Source organism: Cetorhinus maximus, chromosome 20 (assembly GCF_964194155.1).
Source record: "Cetorhinus maximus chromosome 20, sCetMax3.hap1.1, whole genome shotgun sequence".
NCBI classification, from domain to species: Eukaryota; Metazoa; Chordata; class Chondrichthyes; order Lamniformes; family Cetorhinidae; genus Cetorhinus; species Cetorhinus maximus.
The window spans coordinates 87,011,010-87,032,175 of NC_135898.1; the positions used below are offsets into that span (position 1 = coordinate 87,011,010).

The 21,166-nt window shown below is 53.5% G+C and overlaps 1 protein-coding gene across 2 annotated transcripts in view; it reads right to left on the bottom strand.

Moving 5' to 3' along the window:
- Positions 1-21,166, bottom strand: part of LOC144694550 (uncharacterized) — a 188,531-nt gene that overhangs the window by 25,286 nt on the left and 142,079 nt on the right. For both annotated transcript variants that reach the window (XM_078565109.1, XM_078565108.1), the window contains exon 13: positions 19,637-19,714. In XM_078565109.1, coding sequence (XP_078421235.1) covers positions 19,637-19,714 — 78 coding nt within the window. The remainder of the gene's footprint in view (positions 1-19,636; positions 19,715-21,166) is intronic.

The following is a 21,166-nucleotide window of genomic DNA, read 5'->3' on the forward strand; positions in this document are numbered from 1 at the left end:
CACGCGCACGCTCTCTCTCACTCACGCGCACGCTCTCTCTCTTACTCACGCGCACGCTCTCTCTCTCTCACGCGCACGCTCTCTCTCACTCACGCGCACGCTCTCTCTCACGCGCACGCTCTCTCTCACTCACGCGCACGCTCTCTCTCTCTCTCACGCGCACGCTCTCTCTCTCACTCACGCGCACGCTCTCTCTCTCACTCACGCGCACGCTCTCTCTCTCTCACGCGCACGCTCTCTCTCACTCACACGCACGCTCTCTCTCTCTCACGCGCACGCTCTCTCTCACTCACGCGCACGCTCTCTCTCTCACTCACGCGCACGCTCTCTCTCTTACTCACGCGCACGCTCTCTCTCTCTCACGCGCACGCTCTCTCTCACTCACGCGCACGCTCTCTCTCTCACTCACGCGCACGCTCTCTCTCTCACTCACGCGCACGCTCTCTCTCTCTCACGCGCACGCTCTCTCTCACTCACGCGCACGCTCTCTCTCTCACTCACGCGCACGCTCTCTCTCTTACTCACGCGCACGCTCTCTCTCTCACTCACGCGCACGCTCTCTCTCACTCACGCGCACGCTCTCTCTCACTCACGCGCACGCTCTCTCTCACTCACGCGCACGCTCTCTCTCTCACTCACGCGCACGCTCTCTCTCACTCACGCGCACGCTCTCTCTCTCACTCCGCGCACGCTCTCTCTCACTCACGCGCACGCTCTCTCTCACTCACGCGCACGCTCTCTCTCTCACTCACGCGCACGCTCTCTCTCTCACTCACGCGCACGCTCTCTCCTCTCACGCGCACGCTCTCTCTCACTCACGCGCACTCTCTCTCTCTCACGCGCACGCTCTCTCTCACTCACGCGCACGCTCTCTCTCTCACTCACGCGCACGCTCTCTCTCTCACTCACGCGCACGCTCTCTCTCTCTACTCACGCGCACGCTCTCTCTCTCTCTCACGCGCACGCTCTCTCTCTCTCACTCACGCGCACGCTCTCTCTCTCACTCACGCGCACACTCTCTCTCTCACTCACGCGCACGCTCTCTCTCACTCACGCGCACGTTCTCTCTCACTCACGCGCACGCTCTCTCACTCACGCGCACGCTCTCTCTCACTCACGCGCACGCTCTCTCTCTCACTCACGCGCACACTCTCTCTCTCACTCACGCGCACGCTCTCTCTCACTCACGCGCACGTTCTCTCTCACTCACGCGCACGCTCTCTCACTCACGCGCACGCTCTCTCTCACTCACGCGCACGCTCTCTCACTCACGCGCACGCTCTCTCTCTCACTCACGCGCACGCTCTCTCTCTCACTCACGCGCACGCTCTCTCACTCACGCGCACGCTCTCTCTCTCACTCACGCGCACACTCTCTCTCTCACTCACGCGCACGCTCTCTCTCACTCACGCGCACGTTCTCTCTCACTCACGCGCACGCTCTCTCACTCACGCGCACGCTCTCTCTCACTCACGCGCACGCTCTCTCTCTCTCTCACGCGCACGCTCTCTCTCACTCACGCGCACGCTCTCTCACTCACGCGCACGCTCTCTCTCACTCACGCTCTCTCTCTCTCACTCACGCGCACTCTCTCTCTCTCTCACGCGCACGCTCTCTCTCACTCACGCGCACTCTCTCTCTCTCTCACGCGCACGCTCTCTCTCTTACTCACGCGCACGCTCTCTCTCTCTCACGCGCACGCTCTCTCTCTCACTCACGCGCACGCTCTCTCTCTTACTCACGCGCACGCTCTCTCTCTCACTCACGCGCACGCTCTCTCTCTTACTCACGCGCACGCTCTCTCTCTCACTCACGCGCACGCTCTCTCTCTCACTCACGCGCACGCTCTCTCTCTCACTCACGCGCACGCTCTCTCTCACTCACGCGCACGCTCTCTCTCTCTCTCACGCGCACGCTCTCTCTCTCACTCACGCGCACGCTCTCTCTCTCACTCACGCGCACGCTCTCTCACTCACGCGCACGCTCTCTCTCTCTCACGCGCACACTCTCTCTCTTACTCACGCGCACGCTCTCTCTCTCACTCACGCGCACGCTCTCTCTCACTCACGCGCACGCTCTCTCTCTTACTCACGCGCACGCTCTCTCTCACTCACGCGCACACTCTCTCACTCACGCGCACACTCTCTCTCACTCACGCGCACACTCTCTCACTCACGCGCACGCTCTCTCTCACTCACGCGCACGCTCTCTCTCACTCACGCGCACGCTCTCTCTCTCTCACTCACGCGCACGCTCTCTCTCACTCACGCGCACGCTCTCTCTCTCACTCACGCGCACGCTCTCTCTCACTCACGCGCACGCTCTCTCTCACTCACGCGCACGCTCTCTCTCTCACTCACGCGCACGCTCTCTCTCTCACTCACGCGCACGCTCTCTCTCTTACTCACGCGCACGCTCTCTCTCTCTCACGCGCACGCTCTCTCTCTCACTCACGCGCACACTCTCTCACTCACGCGCACGCTCTCTCTCACTCACGCGCACGCTCTCTCTCACTCACGCGCACGCTCTCTCTCACTCACGCGCACGCTCTCTCTCACTCACGCGCACGCTCTCTCTCTCTCACGCGCACGCTCTCTCTCTCACTCACGCGCACACTCTCTCACTCACGCGCACGCTCTCTCTCACTCACGCGCACGCTCTCTCTCACTCACGCGCACGCTCTCTCTCTCACGCGCACGCTCTCTCTCTCTCACGCGCACGCTCTCTCTCACTCACGCACACGCTCTCTCTCACTCACGCGCACGCTCTCTCTCACGCGCACGCTCTCTCTCACTCACGCGCACACTCTCTCACTCACGCGCACGCTCTCTCTCACTCACGCGCACGCTCTCTCTCTCACGCGCACGCTCTCTCTCTTACTCACGCGCACGCTCTCTCTCTCACTCACGCGCACGCTCTCTCTCTCACTCACGCGCACGCTCTCTCTCTCACTCACGCGCACGCTCTCTCTCACTCACGCGCACGCTCTCTCTCTCACTCACGCGCACGCTCTCTCTCACTCACGCGCACGCTCTCTCTCTCTCACGCGCACGCTCTCTCACTCACCCGCACGCTCTCTCTCTCACTCACGCGCACGCTCTCTCTCTCACTCACGCGCACGCTCTCTCTCACTCACGCGCACGCTCTCTCTCACTCACGCGCACGCTCTCTCTCTCACTCACGCGCACGCTCTCTCTCTCACTCACGCGCACACTCTCTCACTCACGCGCACGCTCTCTCTCACTCACGCGCACGCTCTCTCTCTCACTCACGCGCACGCTCTCTCTCTTACTCACGCGCACACTCTCTCTCTCTCACTCACGCGCACGCTCTCTCTCTCACTCACGCGCACACTCTCTCACTCACGCGCACGCTCTCTCTCACTCACGCGCACGCTCTCTCTTACTCACGCGCACGCTCTCTCTCTCTCTCTCACGCGCACGTTCTCTCTCTCACGCGCACGCTCTCTCTCTCACACGCGCACGCTCTCTCTCTCTCTCACGCGCACGTTCTCTCTCTCACGCGCACGCTCTCTCTCACTCACGCGCACGTTCTCTCTCTCACTCACGCGCACGCTCTCTCTCTCTCACGCGCACACTCTCTCTCTCACGCGCACACTCTCTCTCTCACGCGCACGCTCTCTCTCTCTCTCACGCGCACGTTCTCTCTCTCACGCGCACGCTCTCTCTCTCTCTCACGCGCACGTTCTCTCTCTCACGCGCACGCTCTCTCTCACTCACGCGCACGTTCTCTCTCTCACTCACGCGCACGCTCTCTCTCTCTCACGCGCACACTCTCTCTCTCACGCGCACACTCTCTCTCTCACGCGCACGCTCTCTCTCTCTCTCACGCGCACGTTCTCTCTCTCACGCGCACGCTCTCTCTCACTCACGCGCACGCTCTCTCTCTCACTCACGCGCACGCTCTCTCACTCACTCACGCGCACGCTCTCACTCACTCACGCGCACGCCCCTCTCACTCACGCGCACGCTCTCTCACTCACTCACGCGCACGCTCTCACTCACGCGCACGCTCTCTCTCTCACGCGCACACTCTCTCACTCACGCGCACGCTCTCTCTCTCACTCACGCGCACGCTCTCTCTCACTCACGCGCACGCTCTCTCTCTCACGCGCACACTCTCTCACTCACGCGCACGCTCTCTCTCTCACTCACGCGCACGCTCTCTCTCACTCACGTGCACGCTCTCTCACTCACGCGCACGCTCTCTCTCTCACTCACGCGCACGCTCTCTCTCACTCACGCGCACGCTCTCTCTCACTCACGCGCACGTTCTCTCTCACTCACGCGCACGCTCTCTCTCTCACTCACGCGCACACTCTCTCACTCACGCGCACGCTCTCTCTCACTCACGCGCACGCTCTCTCTTACTCACGCACACGCTCTCTCTCTCTCTCACGCGCACGTTCTCTCTCTCACGCGCACGCTCTCTCTCTCACTCACGCGCACGCTCTCTCTCTCTCTCACGCGCACGTTCTCTCTCTCACGCGCACGCTCTCTCTCACTCACGCGCACGCTCTCTCTCTTACTCACGCGCACGCTCTCTCTCTTACTCACGCGCACGCTCTCTCTCTCACTCACGCGCACGCTCTCTCTCTCACTCACGCGCACGCTCTCTCTCACTCACGCGCACGCTCTCTCTCTTACTCACGCGCACGCTCTCTCTCACTCACGCGCACGCTCTCTCTCTCACTCACGCGCACGCTCTCTCTCACTCACGCGCACGCTCTCTCTCACTCACGCGCACGCTCTCTCTCACTCACGCGCACGCTCTCTCTCTCACTCACGCGCACGCTCTCTCTCTTACTCACGCGCACGCTCTCTCTCTCTTACTCACGCGCACGCTCTCTCTCTCTCACGCGCACGCTCTCTCTCTTACTCACGCGCACGCTCTCTCTCTTACTCACGCGCACGCTCTCTCTCTTACTCACGCGCACGCTCTCTCTCTTACTCACGCGCACGCTCTCTCTCTCTTACTCACGCGCACGCTCTCTCTCTCACGCGCACGCTCTCTCTCTCACTCACGCGCACTTTCTCTCTCTCACTCACGCGCACGCTCTCTCACTCACGCGCACACTCTCTCACTCACGCGCACGCTCTCTCTCTCACTCACGCGCACGCTCTCTCTCTCACTCACGCGCACACTCTCTCACTCACGCGCACGCTCTCTCTCTTACTCACGCGCACGCTCTCTCTCTCACTCACGCGCACGCTCTCTCTCACTCACGCGCACGCTCTCTCTCTCTCACGCGCACACTCTCTCACTCACGCGCACGTTCTCTCTCTCACTCACGCGCACGCTCTCTCTCACTCACGCGCACGCTCTCTCTCTCACTCACGCGCACGCTCTCTCTCACTCACGCGCACGCTCTCTCTCTCACTCACGCGCACGCTCTCTCTCTCACTCACGCGCACGTTCTCTCTCACTCACGCGCACGTTCTCTCACTCACGCGCACGCTCTCTCTCTCACTCACGCGCACGTTCTCTCTCACTCACGCGCACGTTCTCTCACTCACGCGCACGCTCTCTCTCTCACTCACGCGCACGCTCTCTCTCTTACTCACGCGCACGCTCTCTCTCTCACTCACGCGCACGCTCTCTCTCTCACTCACGCGCACGCTCTCTCTCTCACTCACGCGCACGCTCTCTCTCACTCACGCGCACGCTCTCTCTCTCACTCACGCGCACACTCTCTCACTCACGCGCACGCTCTCTCTCTCACTCACGCGCACGCTCTCTCTCTCACTCACGCGCACACTCTCTCACTCACGCGCACGCTCTCTCTCTTACTCACGCGCACGCTCTCTCTCTCACTCACGCGCACGCTCTCTCTCACTCACGCGCACGCTCTCTCTCTCTCACGCGCACACTCTCTCACTCACGCGCACGTTCTCTCTCTCACTCACGCGCACGCTCTCTCTCACTCACGCGCACTCTCTCTCTCACTCACGCGCACGCTCTCTCTCTCACTCACGCGCACGCTCTCTCTCACTCACGCGCACGCTCTCTCTCTCACTCACGCGCACGCTCTCTCTCTCACTCACGCGCACGTTCTCTCACTCACGCGCACGTTCTCTCTCTCTCACGCGCACGTTCTCTCTCTCACGCGCACGCTCTCTCTCTCTCACGCGCACGCTCTCTCTCACTCACGCGCACGCTCTCTCTCACTCACGCGCACGTTCTCTCTCTCACGCGCACGCTCTCTCTCACTCACGCGCACGTTCTCTCTCTCACGCGCACGCTCTCTCTCTCTCACGCGCACGTTCTCTCTCTCTCACGCGCACGCTCTCTCTCTCTCACGCGCACGTTCTCTCTCTCACGCGCACACTCTCTCTCACTCACGCGCACGTTCTCTCTCTCTCACGCGCACGTTCTCTCTCTCACGCGCACGTTCTCTCTCTCACGCGCACACTCTCTCTCTCACGCGCACGCTCTCTCTCTCTCACGCGCACGCTCTCTCTCTCACGCGCACGCTCTCTCTCTCTCACGCGCACGCTCTCTCTCTCTCACGTGCACGCTCTCTCTCTCTCACGCGCACGCTCTCTCTCACTCACGCGCACGTTCTCTCTCTCTCACGCGCACGCTCTCTCTCTCTCACGTGCACGCTCTCTCTCACTCACGCGCACGCTCTCTCACTCACGCGCACGTTCTCTCTCTCTCACGCGCACGCTCTCTCTCTCACGCGCACGCTCTCTCTCTCTCACGCGCACGCTCTCTCTCTCACGCGCACGTTCTCTCTCACTCACGCGCACGTTCTCTCTCTCTCACGCGCACGCTCTCTCTCTCTCACGCGCACGCTCTCTCTCTCACGCGCACGCTCTCTCTCTCACGCGCACGTTCTCTCTCACTCACGCGCACGCTCTCTCTCACTCACGCGCACGCTCTCTCTCTCTCACGCGCACGTTCTCTCTCTCACGCGCACGCTCTCTCTCTCTCACGCGCACGCTCTCTCTCTCTCACGCGCACGCTCTCTCTCTCTCACGCGCACGCTCTCTCTCTCACGCGCACGTTCTCTCTCTCTCACGCGCACGCTCTCTCTCTCACGCGCACGCTCTCTCTCACTCACGCGCACGCTCTCTCTCTCTCACGCGCACGCTCTCTCTCTCTCACGCGCACGCTCTCTCTCTCTCACGCGCACGCTCTCTCTCACTCACGCGCACGCTCTCTCTCTCACGCGCACGTTCTCTCTCACTCACGCGCACGCTCTCTCTCACTCACGCGCACGCTCTCTCTCACTCACGCGCACGTTCTCTCTCTCTCACGCGCACGCTCTCTCTCTCTCACGCGCACGCTCTCTCTCACTCACCCGCACGCTCTCTCTCACTCACGCGCACGTTCTCTCTCTCTCACGCACACTCTCTCTCTCACTCACGCGCACGCTCTCTCTCACTCACCCGCACGCTCTCTCTCACTCACGCGCACGCTCTCTCTCTCTCACGCGCACGTTCTCTCTCTCACGCACACGCTCTCTCTCACTCACGCGCACGCTCTCTCTCTCTCACGCGCACGCTCTCTCTCTCTCACGCGCACGCTCTCTCTCTCTCACGCGCACGCTCTCTCTTACTCACGCGCACGCTCTCTCTCTCTCACGCGCACGTTCTCTCTCTCACGCGCACGCTCTCTCTCTCTCACGCGCACGCTCTCTCTCTCACGCGCACGCTCTCTCTTACTCACGCGCACGCTCTCTCTCTCTCACGCGCACGTTCTCACTCACGCGCACGTTCTCTCACTCACGCGCACGTTCTCTCTCACTCACGCGCACGCTCTCTCACTCACGCGCACGCTCTCTCTCACGCGCACGCTCTCTCTCTCACGCGCACGCTTTTACTCGCACTCTCGCTCACACGCGCGCTCTCTCACGCGCACGCTCTCACTCGCACACTCTCTCACGCGCATGCTCTCTCTCTCGCTCGCGCGCGCGCTCTCTCTCACGCGCACACTCTCTCTCACTCACGTGCACGCTCTCTCTCTCACGTGCACGCTCTTACTCGCACTCTCGCTCGCACGCACATGCTCTCTCTCTCTCTCACGCGCACATTCTCACTCGCGCCCTCTCCCTCTCGCTCACGCTCACTCGCACACGCTCACTCGCACACGCTCACTCGCACACTCTCACTCACTCACACACGCACTCTCTCACTCACACACGCACTCTCTCACTCACACACGCACTCTCTCACTCACACACGCACTCTCTCACTCACACACGCACTCTCTCTCACACACACGCACTCTCTCTCACACCCGCACACTCTCACTCACACCCGCACACTCTCACTCACACCCGCACACTCTCACTCACACCCGCACACTCTCACTCACACCCGCACACTCTCACTCACACCCGCACACTCTCACTCACACCCGCACACTCTCACTCACACCCGCACACTCTCACTCACACCCGCACACTCTCACTCACACCCGCACACTCTCACTCACACCCGCACACTCTCACTCACACCCGCACACTCTCACTCACACACGCACACTCTCACTCACACACGCACACTCAGTCACACACACACGCACACTCAGTCACACAGACACGCACACTCAGTCACACACACATGCACTCTCACTCACACACGCACACTCTCACTCACACACGCACACTCTCACTCACACACGCACACTCTCACTCACACACGCACACGCTCACTCACACACGCACACGCACACTCTCACTCGCACACGCACACTCTCACTCACACACGCACACTCTCACTCACACACGCACACTCTCACTCACACACGCACACTCTCACTCACACGCACACTCAGTCACACACGCACACGCACACTCAGTCACACACGCACACGCACACTCAGTCACACACGCACACGCACACTCTCAGTCACACACGCACACTCAGTCACACACGCACACTCAGTCACACACGCACACTCAGTCACACACGCACACTCAGTCACACACGCACACGCACACTCTCACTCACACACGCACACTCAGTCACACACACACAGATATCAGAAATAAGTGGAGTTAGAGTCCAATAAAAAAAGGTTAAAGAAAACATGGTTAAGCGTCCTTTGATTGTCCTTGAGACGTAGCTTTTAAATGCCGCGGCCGATTAGCTGATTTCTTGGATGTGTTCAGATGTAGAAGATGTTGCAGTTATGATGAGATTGCGGTTCACTGGTAGGTTTCTGGTAGAGTTGGCTTCTCAAACTGGGTGACACTCTTATTCCGAAGGAGAGGGAGAAAGAGAGCAGGCCTCAGCTCATTTCCTCTGAAGACATTGTTACCACCGCCTGTGTCACTTGCATTATCTCTCCAGTGGCTGGCCACTTGCCTTGAAATACTTCACCCATTGTGTATTTCCAAAAGGGTTTGGGTGTGCCTGTCTATGGCAGCCATTGTTTCAATATCCGGTACTTGGCATTTTTAATAACTCTTCCTTAGACAGTTATGAGTTTTGATGAGTATCTGGATTATAGGAAATGTCCATAAGACGTAGGAGCAGAAGTAGGCCATTCGGCCCATCGAGTCTGCTCCGCCAATCAGTGAGGTCATGGCTGATCTGCTAATCCTCAACTCCAATTTCCTGCCTTCTCCCCATAACCCTTGATTCCCTTACTGATCACAAATCGCCTATCTCAGCCTTGAATATACTTAACGACCCAGCCTCTACAGCCCTCTGCGGTAAAAAATTCCACAGATTCACTACCCTCTGAGAGAAGAAATTCCTCCTCATCTCTGTTTAAATGGGCGACCCCCTCACTCTGAGATTATGCCCTCTGGTCCTCGACTTTCCCACAAGGGGAAACAAGTGATGACGCTACCTTCAAAAACAGTTCCTCTGACATGTCCTCCTTCTTCCTTAACCGAAGTTTTCCATCCACGGTCGTTGACAGGGCCCTCAACCGTGTCCGGCCCATATCCCGCGCATCCTCCCTCACGCCTTCTCCTCCTTCCCAGAAACATGATAGGGTCCCCCTTGTCCTCACTTATCACCCCACCAGCCTCCGCATTCAAAGGATCATCCTCCGCCATTTCCGCCAACTCCAGCATGATGCCACCACCAAACACATCTTCTCTTCACCCCCCCTGACGGCATTCCGTAGGGATCGTTCCCTCCGGGACACCCTGGTCCACTCCTCCATCACCCCCTACTCCTCAACCCCCACTTATAGCACCTCCCCATGCCCACGCAGAAGATGCAACACCTGCCCCTTCACTTCCTCTCTCCTCACCGTCCAAGGGCCCAAACACTCCTTTCAAGTGAAGCAGCATTTCACTTGCATTTCCCCTAACTTAGTCTACTGCATTCGTTGCTCCCAATGCGGTCTCCTCTACATTGGAGACACCAAACGCAAACTGGGCGACCGTTTTGCGGAACACCTGCGGTCTGTCCGCAAGAAAGACCCAAACCTCCCTGTCGCTTGCCATTTTAACACTCCACCCTGTTCTCTTGCCCACATGTCTGTCCTTGGCTTGCTGCATTGTTCCAGTGAAGCCCAACGCAAACTGGAGGAACAGCACCTCATCTTCCGACTAGGCACTTTACAGTCTTCTGGGCTGAATATTGAATTCAACAACTTTAGATCTTAAACTCCCCCTCCCCCCATCTCCACCCCGTTTCTTTCCCCCCCACCCTTTTTTTTCAATAATTTATATAGATTCTTCTTTCCCCACCTATTTCCATTATTTTTAAATCTAAACTAAAACCTTGTTAGTCTTTCCACCCCAGCCCCACTAGAGCTGTACTTTGAATATCCTGTCTTCCATTCTTAATTAGCACTTTTCTCAGACAAATGTCACCACCTTCGACACCTCTTTGACCCTTTTGTCTGTGACATCTTTTGATTATCTGCTCATCTCCACAATCACCACACCCTCAACGTCTCTCTCCCCCCGCCCCCCCCACCCACCTTAAACCAATTTATATTTCTCCCTTCTTCTAACTATGCTTCAGTTCTGCCGAAGGGTCGTGAAGACTCGAAACGTTAACTGATTTCTTCTCCGCCGATGCTGCCAGACCTGCTGAGTTTTTCCAGGTAATTCTGTTTTTCTCTTAGCATCCACCCTGTCAAGCCGCCTAAGAACCTTATATGTTTCAATAAGCTCTTCACACTCCCCTGAGGGTGATCTGTTGGTTTCTCACCTTCACCTTGGAATGCGGCCTTGCATTTTTAAGCAGTTTGCTCTGTCCCCGCTCAAATTGCAAAATTTCCAGTCAGCCAAAAGCTGAAAAGTCATAACTTCAAAGATAAAGGGGCATAGCCTGACAACACATGCTCCCTGGCAGTGTCCAGAGGCTGAAATAAAAAACAAAGTGCTGGAAAAACTCAGCAGGTCTGACAGCCGTCTGTGGAGAGAGAAACGGAGTTAACATTCTGAGTCCAGTATGACTCTACTTTGGAACTCCAGTCAATGTACCAAACTTCGCGATGCCTATTACTGTGCTTCGGTATGCCACCCCATGAAGGTCCTCATCTGACCCCTTTTCAGCCGAATTCACCTGCAACCTTGCCTCTGGTGAGCTGCCCTGTGGCCTGTCCTCTATCCCTGGCCTGGCCGCAGCACATTCGGGCCCACAATTCACCACACGCTCATCCCAACTCTACACTTGCCTCCAAGATGTTGTGTAGTGCTAGTATCTGAGCTGGTGATTTTGGACTGTAAGATCAAGTGATGGGGCCTCCCCCATTCATGACGTGCTGTCGCTCTCCTCTCCTCCTGGGGCTCCTGTGATTGGTGGGCGACAGCTTTTTTGGGTGTCTGAAAGCAGGAACTCTGAAGGGTAAAGTTGGTGCAAGGGAAGGGAGGTGGGGATTTGAAGCAAGAGGTCCATGGTCACACCATCAGCAGCTTACTAACAGGAACACAGGGAATAGGAACTGGGGTAGGCCATTCAGCCCATTGAGCCTGCTCTGCCATTCAACTATATCATGGCTCATTGTCTACCTCAACGCCATTTTACCTTGCAATCCCCATATCCCTTGATGTCATTAGTATCTAGAAATTATTTCGAGAGGACTAGAATATAAAAGCAGGGATGTGCTGCTGAGGCTTTATAAGGCTCTGGTCAGACCACATTTAGAATATTGTGAGCAATTTTGGGCCCCGTATCTCAGGAAGGATGTGCTGGCCCTGGAGAGGATCCAGAGGAGGTTCACGAGAATGATCCCAGGAATGAAAGGCTTAACATATGAGGAACGTTTGAGGACCCTGGGTCTATACTCGATGGAAGTTAGAAGGATGAGGGGGGGATCTGATTGAAACTTACAGAATACTGAAAGGCCTGGATAGAGTGGATGTGGGGAAGTTGTTTCCATTAGTAGGAGAGACTAGGACCCAAGGGCACAGCCTCAGAGTAAAGGGAAGACCTTTTAGAACAGAGATGAGGAGAAACTTCTTTAGCCAGAGAGTGGTGAATCTATGGAATTCATTGCCACAGAAGACTGTGGAGGCCAGGTCATTGAGTGTATTTAAGACCGAGATAGATAGGTTCTTGATTGGTAAGGGGATCAAAGGTTACGGGAAGAAGGCGGGAGAATGGGGTTGAGAAACTTATCAGCCATGATTGAATGGCGGAGCAGACTCGATGGGCCGAATGGCCTAATTTCTGCTCCTATGTCTTATGGTCTAAATCTATCGATTTCTGTCTTGAACATACTCGGTGACTGAGCCTCCACAGCCCTCTGGGGTGGAGAATTCCAAAGATTCACCACCCTCTGAGTGAAGAAATTCCTCCTCCTCTCAGTCCTCAAAGATTTGGCCCTTGGTTCTAGACCACCCCGCTCCACACCAGCCAGGGGAAAACGTCCTTCCTGCATCTAACCTGTCAAGCCCCTTAAGAATTTTGCAAGTTTCAAGGGGATCACCACTCATGTTTCTAAACTCACATCTGGTAGCAGAATGAAGGTGAGCGGAGAGATGAAAAGGAGCCTCAGGAACAGGGAGTCACCAATGTTCTCAGTGATGGCCGATTCCACGATCCCATGATGTCAACAGCCACCTCCTCCCTGAGGATCAGGAGACGCAGGCAGCCTTGACCCCTTGCTGGTTCTGCTCAGCTCCCTTCTATTGTCTACCACCTTGCCCTGCGAGAGTGAAGGCAGAATGAGAGTGACTGTGTTGTACCATGTCAGGGGGATGTGTTGGCCACAGTTGAAAAGCTGGAGTGATGTGGGCAGTACTGGTACAGGTGCAAGGGGAAGATGGAACATCTGTATGTTGGGCAGGGGTCCTGAGTGACGGGAAGAGCTCCACGGGGTGTGGTGTATTGAGCAGGAGAGTTTGGCGCTGTGAAGGATGGGAGAAGCCACGTGAAGATGCATTCACTGACTGCGACCACCCACGCGAGGTTATTCACATTCTTGTACTAACGTATCCAGTGCCAAATCTGTCACCCTGGAACCCTCTCTCTGCCCCAGTATTCACTTTGCCATCATTTAAATCGCGGCAATGTTTTTCACTGCAGGTCATTTAAGGCTGAGATGAGGAGGAATTTCTTCGCACAGAGGGTGGTGAATCTTTGGAATTCTCTACCCCGGAGGGCTGAGGGAACTCAATCATTGAGCATGTTCAAGACAGAAATGGATAGGTTTCTGGAGACTAATGACATCAAGGGATTATGGGGATATTGGGGGAAAATGGTGTAGAAGTAGATGATCAGCCACGAACTGCTTGAATGGCTTGATGGGCCAAATGGCCTAACTCCTGCTCCTACTTCCTATCTTCCCTTTAGTGTGGACAGCCTGCCTTGAAGAAGAGGCGATGTCACACAATTTATGAACAACGCTACCGGGCCCCCCTGCTTGGCGCAGTGGCAGTCGGCAGCTTTAAGACGATGAGAGCAGCGTGGGACCCACTCGGCCAGAGGCCACAATCATTCAGATGAGGCGCGGGCACCAAATTTGCGTCTTGCCCATCTGGGTCTGAACAGTCACGGGCAGCTCACGAATCATTTCTGCTTTGCCGAAGCCGCTTGGCTGAACCGTTAGCAAATGAAAACGCTTTCACTGAGCCGCGTAAAGAGAAAATGGTGACCCAAAGCTTAGTCAAAGGGGGTGTGTTTTTAAGGGGCAGGATTTTATACCCTGTGGGCGGGTGCGCGCCCGACCCAATCGGGTGTAAGATGGCGCACGGTGATGTCGGACGAGTGTCCCGGCCTCATCGCGCACTCACGCGATATTTCGGTCGGCGGACACGCACCAGAGTCGGCAGCACGCCCGCCGACAATTAAGAGGCCTAATTAAGGCCAGTGAGCAATTAATTTAAACGCGTTTTTCGTTGCCCGTCCAACCTCACGGTGGGCGGGACGAGCGAATCGGCCGGGCGGCCTTTTGGGTTTTTTTAGGAAACCTCATCCACGGGTGGGAGGAGGTTTCTAACATTAATTTTTTTTTTTTTTAAATTGACACAATTTTTATAACGTTTATGTTCCTGTGAGTGACTCCGACGTGGGGACACGTTTTGCACATTTTCAGAATCGGTATTTTTGACTTTAAAATTCTTCAGCTCCTTAAGGGAGCTTTCAGTGTGGACAACTCCCCCCAACGCGCATGCACAGACCTCTGTGCTCACACTCTTCCCGCTACACCCCCACCCCACCCCCCACCGGCAGCGCTGAGCGTCTCAGCGCGCCATTCACGGAAATCGCAGTCGGGGGGGGCCGATTGCCGGCGGTGGACCATTTCCCGGGCGCTCCCGGGTCCGCCCGACCACCCGGGAATCCTGCCCAAGGAGTTCCTTAGAAGAGGAAAGAGAGGGGGGAGAGATTTGGGAGGGTATTCCAGAGTTTAGGCCTCGGCAGCTGAAGGCATTGCCGCCAATGGTGGAGCGAAGGAGATCGCGGATGCTCAAGAGGCCAGAATTGGAGGAGCACCGAGTTGAGGGGCTGGAGGAAGATATAGGGCAGGATCTTTAGGTTGGCGAGTGGGGGTCGGGGCCTGTTCGCCAACGTGTAAAGTGACGCGGGATGACGTTGGGCGAAACTCCCGACATCACCCCGCCTCATCTCCATTTTCAGGTTGGCGGGGGCGCAGCCAAATCAGCTGTGCGCCCGCCGACCTGTCAACGGCCTATTGAGGCCATTGACAAAGTCATTAACCTCATTAATGGAGCTGCCCGTCCAACCTTAGGGTTGGCGAGCAGGCCGGGAGCCCTGGCGGGTTTCAGAGAAAGCATGAAACCCTCATCCACGGGGCGGGGTGAGGTTTCATGAGGGTTTTTAGAAATTTAATAAATGTATGGCTTTGAAGCGATGGACATGTCCCAACTCATGTGACAGTGTCACAAGAGGGGGCACACCAGGGGAATTTTGTTTTTTCACCTTTACCATTTTTAAATTTGGCGCCGATCTCCCTGAGGCAGCACCTAGCCTCAGGGAGATGAGTGAACTCTTCCACACGCATGCACATGCGCAAAAGAGCGCACTCTCGGCTGAGGGAATCCCCACCACCCACCCCCCTCACCCGCACAGGGAGCGCATAACACTTCCTGGCGCACGTCACGCTGGGCGGGCCTTAACTGGCACATAAAATGGTGGCACGCCCACGTAAAATGGTGGCACGCCCACGTAAAATGGTGGCACGCCCACGTAAAATGGTGGCACGCCCACGTAAAATGGTGGCACGCCCACGTAAAATGGTGGCGCGCTCCCAATCGGGGGCACCTTTCAGAAGCACGTCTGCACACGCCCGCTCTTAGACATTCCCCCCCACCACCCCCAACTAACGGGGGGAAAATTCTTCTCATAGAGTTAGGTCTGGGCGAGTCCATGAAGTGATTTAAAAACAAGGATGTGTATGCAACGTGAATCTCAACAATGAAACTACGTGTTCAAGCCAGCAGCTATTCACAAGTGTAAACTAACTGCCACCAATGCAATCAACCGTGAACACACTTTAAATGGATGACAATCCTTCGCTAATCATAATGTGGAATCTTGCTGTTTTTATGTTGGGCTATGTGCTACCACTAGTGTAGCTGCCTCCCCAAGCTGTGACTGTCAATCTGCCAATGGCACATCTTAATAAGACCCGTAACTGAGACAATATTTTGTTTACTCATCTGTTGGGTGCGGGCGGCACTAACACAGATATTGAGAACATAAAAGCGGTTTTCATTCCTAAGACATGGAATATATCAATCACACGCTCTTTAACCAAATAGTAATATATGATTTAAATCATTAGTTCAAAGCCTCAGTGAACAACATGCCTCGACAGAACAAGTCTGACTCTCATGCCCCTTAAAACATTAAATTATACAGCGTCAATATTTAATTTACCTTGCCCTATTTCAGGCAGCATATTTGTGTACCAGTGTCATTATCCAGAAAACTGACATTGGAGAGCTCCTGAACCACAAGGAGAAAGTCTTCCCTCTATATTGTGTGGGACTGACCTGTAAATCCCTTTATCAAGGGTAGCTTTACAATGTTAGTGCAGACAGTACAGCAGGGGAAGTCGTTTTCTATTAGTGGGTGACTGCTCAGATTGCATTTTTAAGTGTAAGGGCGCGGGAATGAGTTCTCAGCGATAAGAATAGAAAAGTGCAAATGGAACTAAACAAGGCTAGGGTTTGCTAATGGCAGCAAGTTATTAGGCAGCGCGAAAGCAAAATACTCCGGATGTTGGAAATCTGAAACAAAAACAGAAAATGCTCAGCAAGTCTGGCAGCATCTGTGCAGGGAGAAACAGAGTCGATGTTTCTTCGGAGCTGAAGAAGGGTCATGTGGACTCGAACTTTCAATTCTGTCTCTCTCTCCACAGAAGCTGTCGGACCTGCTGAGTTTTTCCGGCATTTTCTGTTTTTATTCAGCAGGACATTTTTTGCCCCCCCGCCAACAAAAATCTTTACATTGCTGCTGCATTTTAAACAGATTCAAGCTATTTGCTGAGTGAAAGGAAAAAGACTTGCATTTATCTAGCACCTTTCGCAACCTCAGAATGCCCCAAAGTGCCTGACAAACAATGATACACTTCTTCATTCTGAAGTGTAGTCACTGATGTAATGTAGGAAACACAGCAGCCAATTTGCACATAGCAAACTCCTACAAATAGCAATGTGATAATGACCAGATAATCTGGTATTTTTGTGATGTTGATTGAGGATGAAATAATTGCCAGGACACTGGTGATGTCTTCCTTGCTCTCCCTCAAAATGAGATGGCCTACATCCACCTGAGAGAGCAGAACGGACCTCCGCAATCTGAAAGGCAGCACTCCCAACAGTGTAGCACTCTCCCGGCTACTACACTGAAGTGTCAGCCTGGGTTTGTGTACCCAAGTCTCTGGAGCAGGGCTTGAACTGACAACCTCCTGACTCAGAGGCGAGAGTGCCACCCACTGAGCCACAGCAACTTGATCTCCTGCTACGCAGTAAAATTCTGCAATTCTAACTCGGCCTGAACAAGAGCGTTAAACTGTTACCCCGAAGCAGTGGGAAGGCTCTCCCGAAGTCGGAAGTACTGTTTGAAGAGGCAAAACAAAGGGGTTAGGTCCCCTTGCTGTACCTGACCCGAGAGCTGACTATGAACGCCCAAGGTGAGAAACTAATTGCATCCAACATCACTAATGAGAAAAGAGGATTGCAGTGTGTAACGATCTTGAGCCTTTTTAAAATCAATCGGTGGATAGTTATGAATTAACTTTTGTTCATAATGAATAAATATTTATATGTTTATTCTGCCTTTTGGCCTGTGACATTTCATATGGAGAATACGACCACTCTCTTACAGTAGATATTATGTTGTTTTTTTCTCTCTCTGTCTCTCCTCTTCTGCCTGTATCTGGTTTTTGCCCATGAACTTCTCTTTTCGCATCTCTTTGTCCTTTTGCTTTGCTATCTTGCATCTCCGCAGAGGAAACGTGGCACTCAGCGACTCCCTGCTTACCCTACTCCTCTCCCAGTCACTCTTCCTTTGCCTCATCCCGTCTCACCCTGAACCCTTGGCCTTTCCACTATTCCTGCCATTCCCACCAACCTCCACACTAACACTGCCTTTTGTCCTTCAAACGAGCTGATCCAAGTTGGGCCTTCTCCCCCTTACCCTTGGGACGCTGTTACTCAGTTCATCTGCTAACCCTCCTATTTACTCCCTCCACACTCCCAATGACCTGCTTAACACAAAATCGACCCAGGTTAAAAACATCAAATCCTCCGGAAGAAACTAAGCCTTGAGGTAAAAACTTTAATAAAGGCCCCGAGAGACAGCTTAATTTAGAATGTAATTATACTACTGTGCATGATGTGGTTTTTTTAATTAAAAGTGCGTTTAAACCCTTATTTTTGGATATTTTAAATGTCAGCAGCAGCGAGATTGCAATGGCAATTTAAAAAACATTTGCAGAAATAATTCTGAATGAGTTTTTGGAACCAGGTGGCCAGATTAGACAATCTCAAAATAATATACTCGAACGGTAATCTAGCAGCTTTCCATGTTGTACCATGTGGCGGCTTTAACATTACCTATCAGAATGACACCTACAGGACTAACAGGTACTGCAGGTACCTATAATAAGCGCTTTCAATGAAATGCATGTCCCAGATACCAAATTGATTTTTAAAGTAGATTTTAAGGAGGATTGAGTAGTTACAATCCCATTTCAGAGACTTGAGCACACATATCGAACGTGACATCTCCTGTGCAGTACTGAGGGAGTGCTACACTTTTGGAAGTGCCATCTTTCAGCTCTTTGGAGGTGCTAAGCTGAGGCCCTGCCGGTTCTCTTGAGTGGATGTAAAAGACCTCATGGCCTACATCCCAGTGAATATTTATCCCTCAATCAACATCACCGAAAAGTGACCAGATTATCTGGTCATTATCACATTGCTGTTTGTGGGATCTTGCTGTGTGCAAATTGGCTGCCACATTTCCTACAACAGTCGCTACACTTCAAAAGTGCTTCACTGGCCGTGAAATACTTTGGAATGCCCTGAGGCTGTGAAAGATGCTACAGAAATGCAAGTCTTTCCTTCACTGAGCTACCACTCAAGAGAGTTATCCACTCAGCCCCATTCTCTTGTCTTTATAAATAATTGAAAAAGAAAAATGTTGGGAGTTGTGTGTTGTGAAGGTACATTCACTTAGGACATAACTTGCAACTTCCCCAGCATACCTCACTTAGAAATTTGGAGACAGCATAGAGAAGTAACCCTTCGATTTCCTTTATACTTGAACACAGGAATTGGAGCTAAAAACGGCAAAGAGTTGAGGTCAAGGCACTTGATTCATTTGAAACACCACCAGATGCTGTGGTAGGGTTGGGACCAGGAATGTTTGAGATAAAATGGGCAGAAAGAGCCTCCCTCATCCAAAGCTACGTTGTCACCGCTTAGTCTTTACCCACTCATTTGCTTATTGCAACCATTTTAGTTCAAACTAATCCAAAATAAAATGTCTTTGGAGAATATCGGGACGGTAGTGAGATCTGGAATTGTGTATAATGATGCTGCTGATCAATGAGTAACAATACAGAATGTTCCCTCAGAAGGTTAAATGTGTAAAGTCCACAATGGGGTACAGTCTACATGGTCTACGAAAGGAGAGGGCTGACATTGATTGATTTGCTCCAATTAATGCCAGTAGAATTTGATAACCTGCAAATGCAAACACTGAGCATGTTGTATACTTACTTTCTAAACAGATCTTTAAGCTGTTTCTCTTTGACGTGAACAGTAACATTTCCAATCCACAACGATGCACAAGGCAGCCTGAGGGGGGGGGGAAAGAATATATCATTTCAAGACGACTGGCCAAGACAACACTCCACCCTCAATCACCATCACCAAGTGCCGACGAACTGGTCACTCATCTGATTGCGGAGTCTTGCCATGCACAAAATAGCTGCCATGCTCGCCTGCACAAAACTGCCATTGTACTTCAAGGTGATTCAAGGTTCGCTTGGAGCTATTTCTGAGATGCAAGAACACGTTGTGTAAATACTAGTTTTTTTTTTAAAATACTTTCACTACCTCTTGCACAGCGCAGTCAACACACAGCCTGGAAAATCGCCCTTGTCAACCTTTGAGCCCACAAGGTTCTATTTTAATGATCCCGCTGTAACACGACTGGCAATTATGAAGTGAATGCTTTTCCATACATTACTCATGCCTTTAACATGCAGCTCATCGCCACATTGGTGACACTTGGTTTACCATAATCTAATCCAAGCACAGACAAACACAGCTGTGTTAAAAAAAACATTTGCAAGATCCCCATTACCTTGAACCGCAGAAGTTAAAGATGTGGAGCCCTGGCTTCCCTGAGGCTCCCCCACTGAACAGCTGAGCTATAGAGACTGGGACAGGATGAGACTCTTCCAATGCTTATTGCTTAGTTCGCTGATCCTATCCAGGACAGGAACAGCAAGGGTGATAGCCTTCTCAAACTCACAGTCCTCTTCCCTACCTCTTTCTTCTTTGTCCTCATCCGTGCCTCTGTTACCAGCAGGCATGAATATTCCAACACACGCACATTCTAACCTTTGTAAACTTGAGGTCAGCCCAAAGTCTGCTGCCCTCGTCCTAACTTGCACCAAGTCCAGTTCACCCATCGCCCCTGTGCTCGCTGACTACATTGGTCATCATTTAAGCGATGCCTGGATCTTAAAACAGTCATCCTGCTTTTCAAATCCCTCCATGGCCTCTCCCGCTCCCTATCTCTATAATCGCCTCCAACCCGAGGACTCGCCGAGATACCTGCGCTCATCTAATTCTGGACTGTTGAGCATCCCCAATTTTTCTCGCTCCACCATTGGCAGCCATGCCTTCAGTTGCCTGATCCTGAAACTCTGGCATTCCCTCCCTAAACCTCTCCTCCGCTCCACTTCACTGTCCTCCTTTAAGGAACTCCGTAAAACTCATCTCTTTGGCCAATTACGCTTTTGGTCACTTGCCCTAACATTGCCTTATGTGGGCCGGTGTCATTTTGTTTTCTAATGCTCCAAAGACCTTGCGATGTTTTTATTATGTTAAAGGCACGATATAAATATAAGTTGCTGTTGCTGTTCCCTTCTCTCCCATTTGCATTCGGATCCCTTCTTTCGCTCAGTCCCTCCCCTTCTCTCCATTGGGACTCAGTTATTTCCTTCTCACCAACTCCGTTCTCTTCTAGTTCTCCGCTCTTTACCTTCTCTCCCCTTTCATTCTAACTTCCTCTCCTTC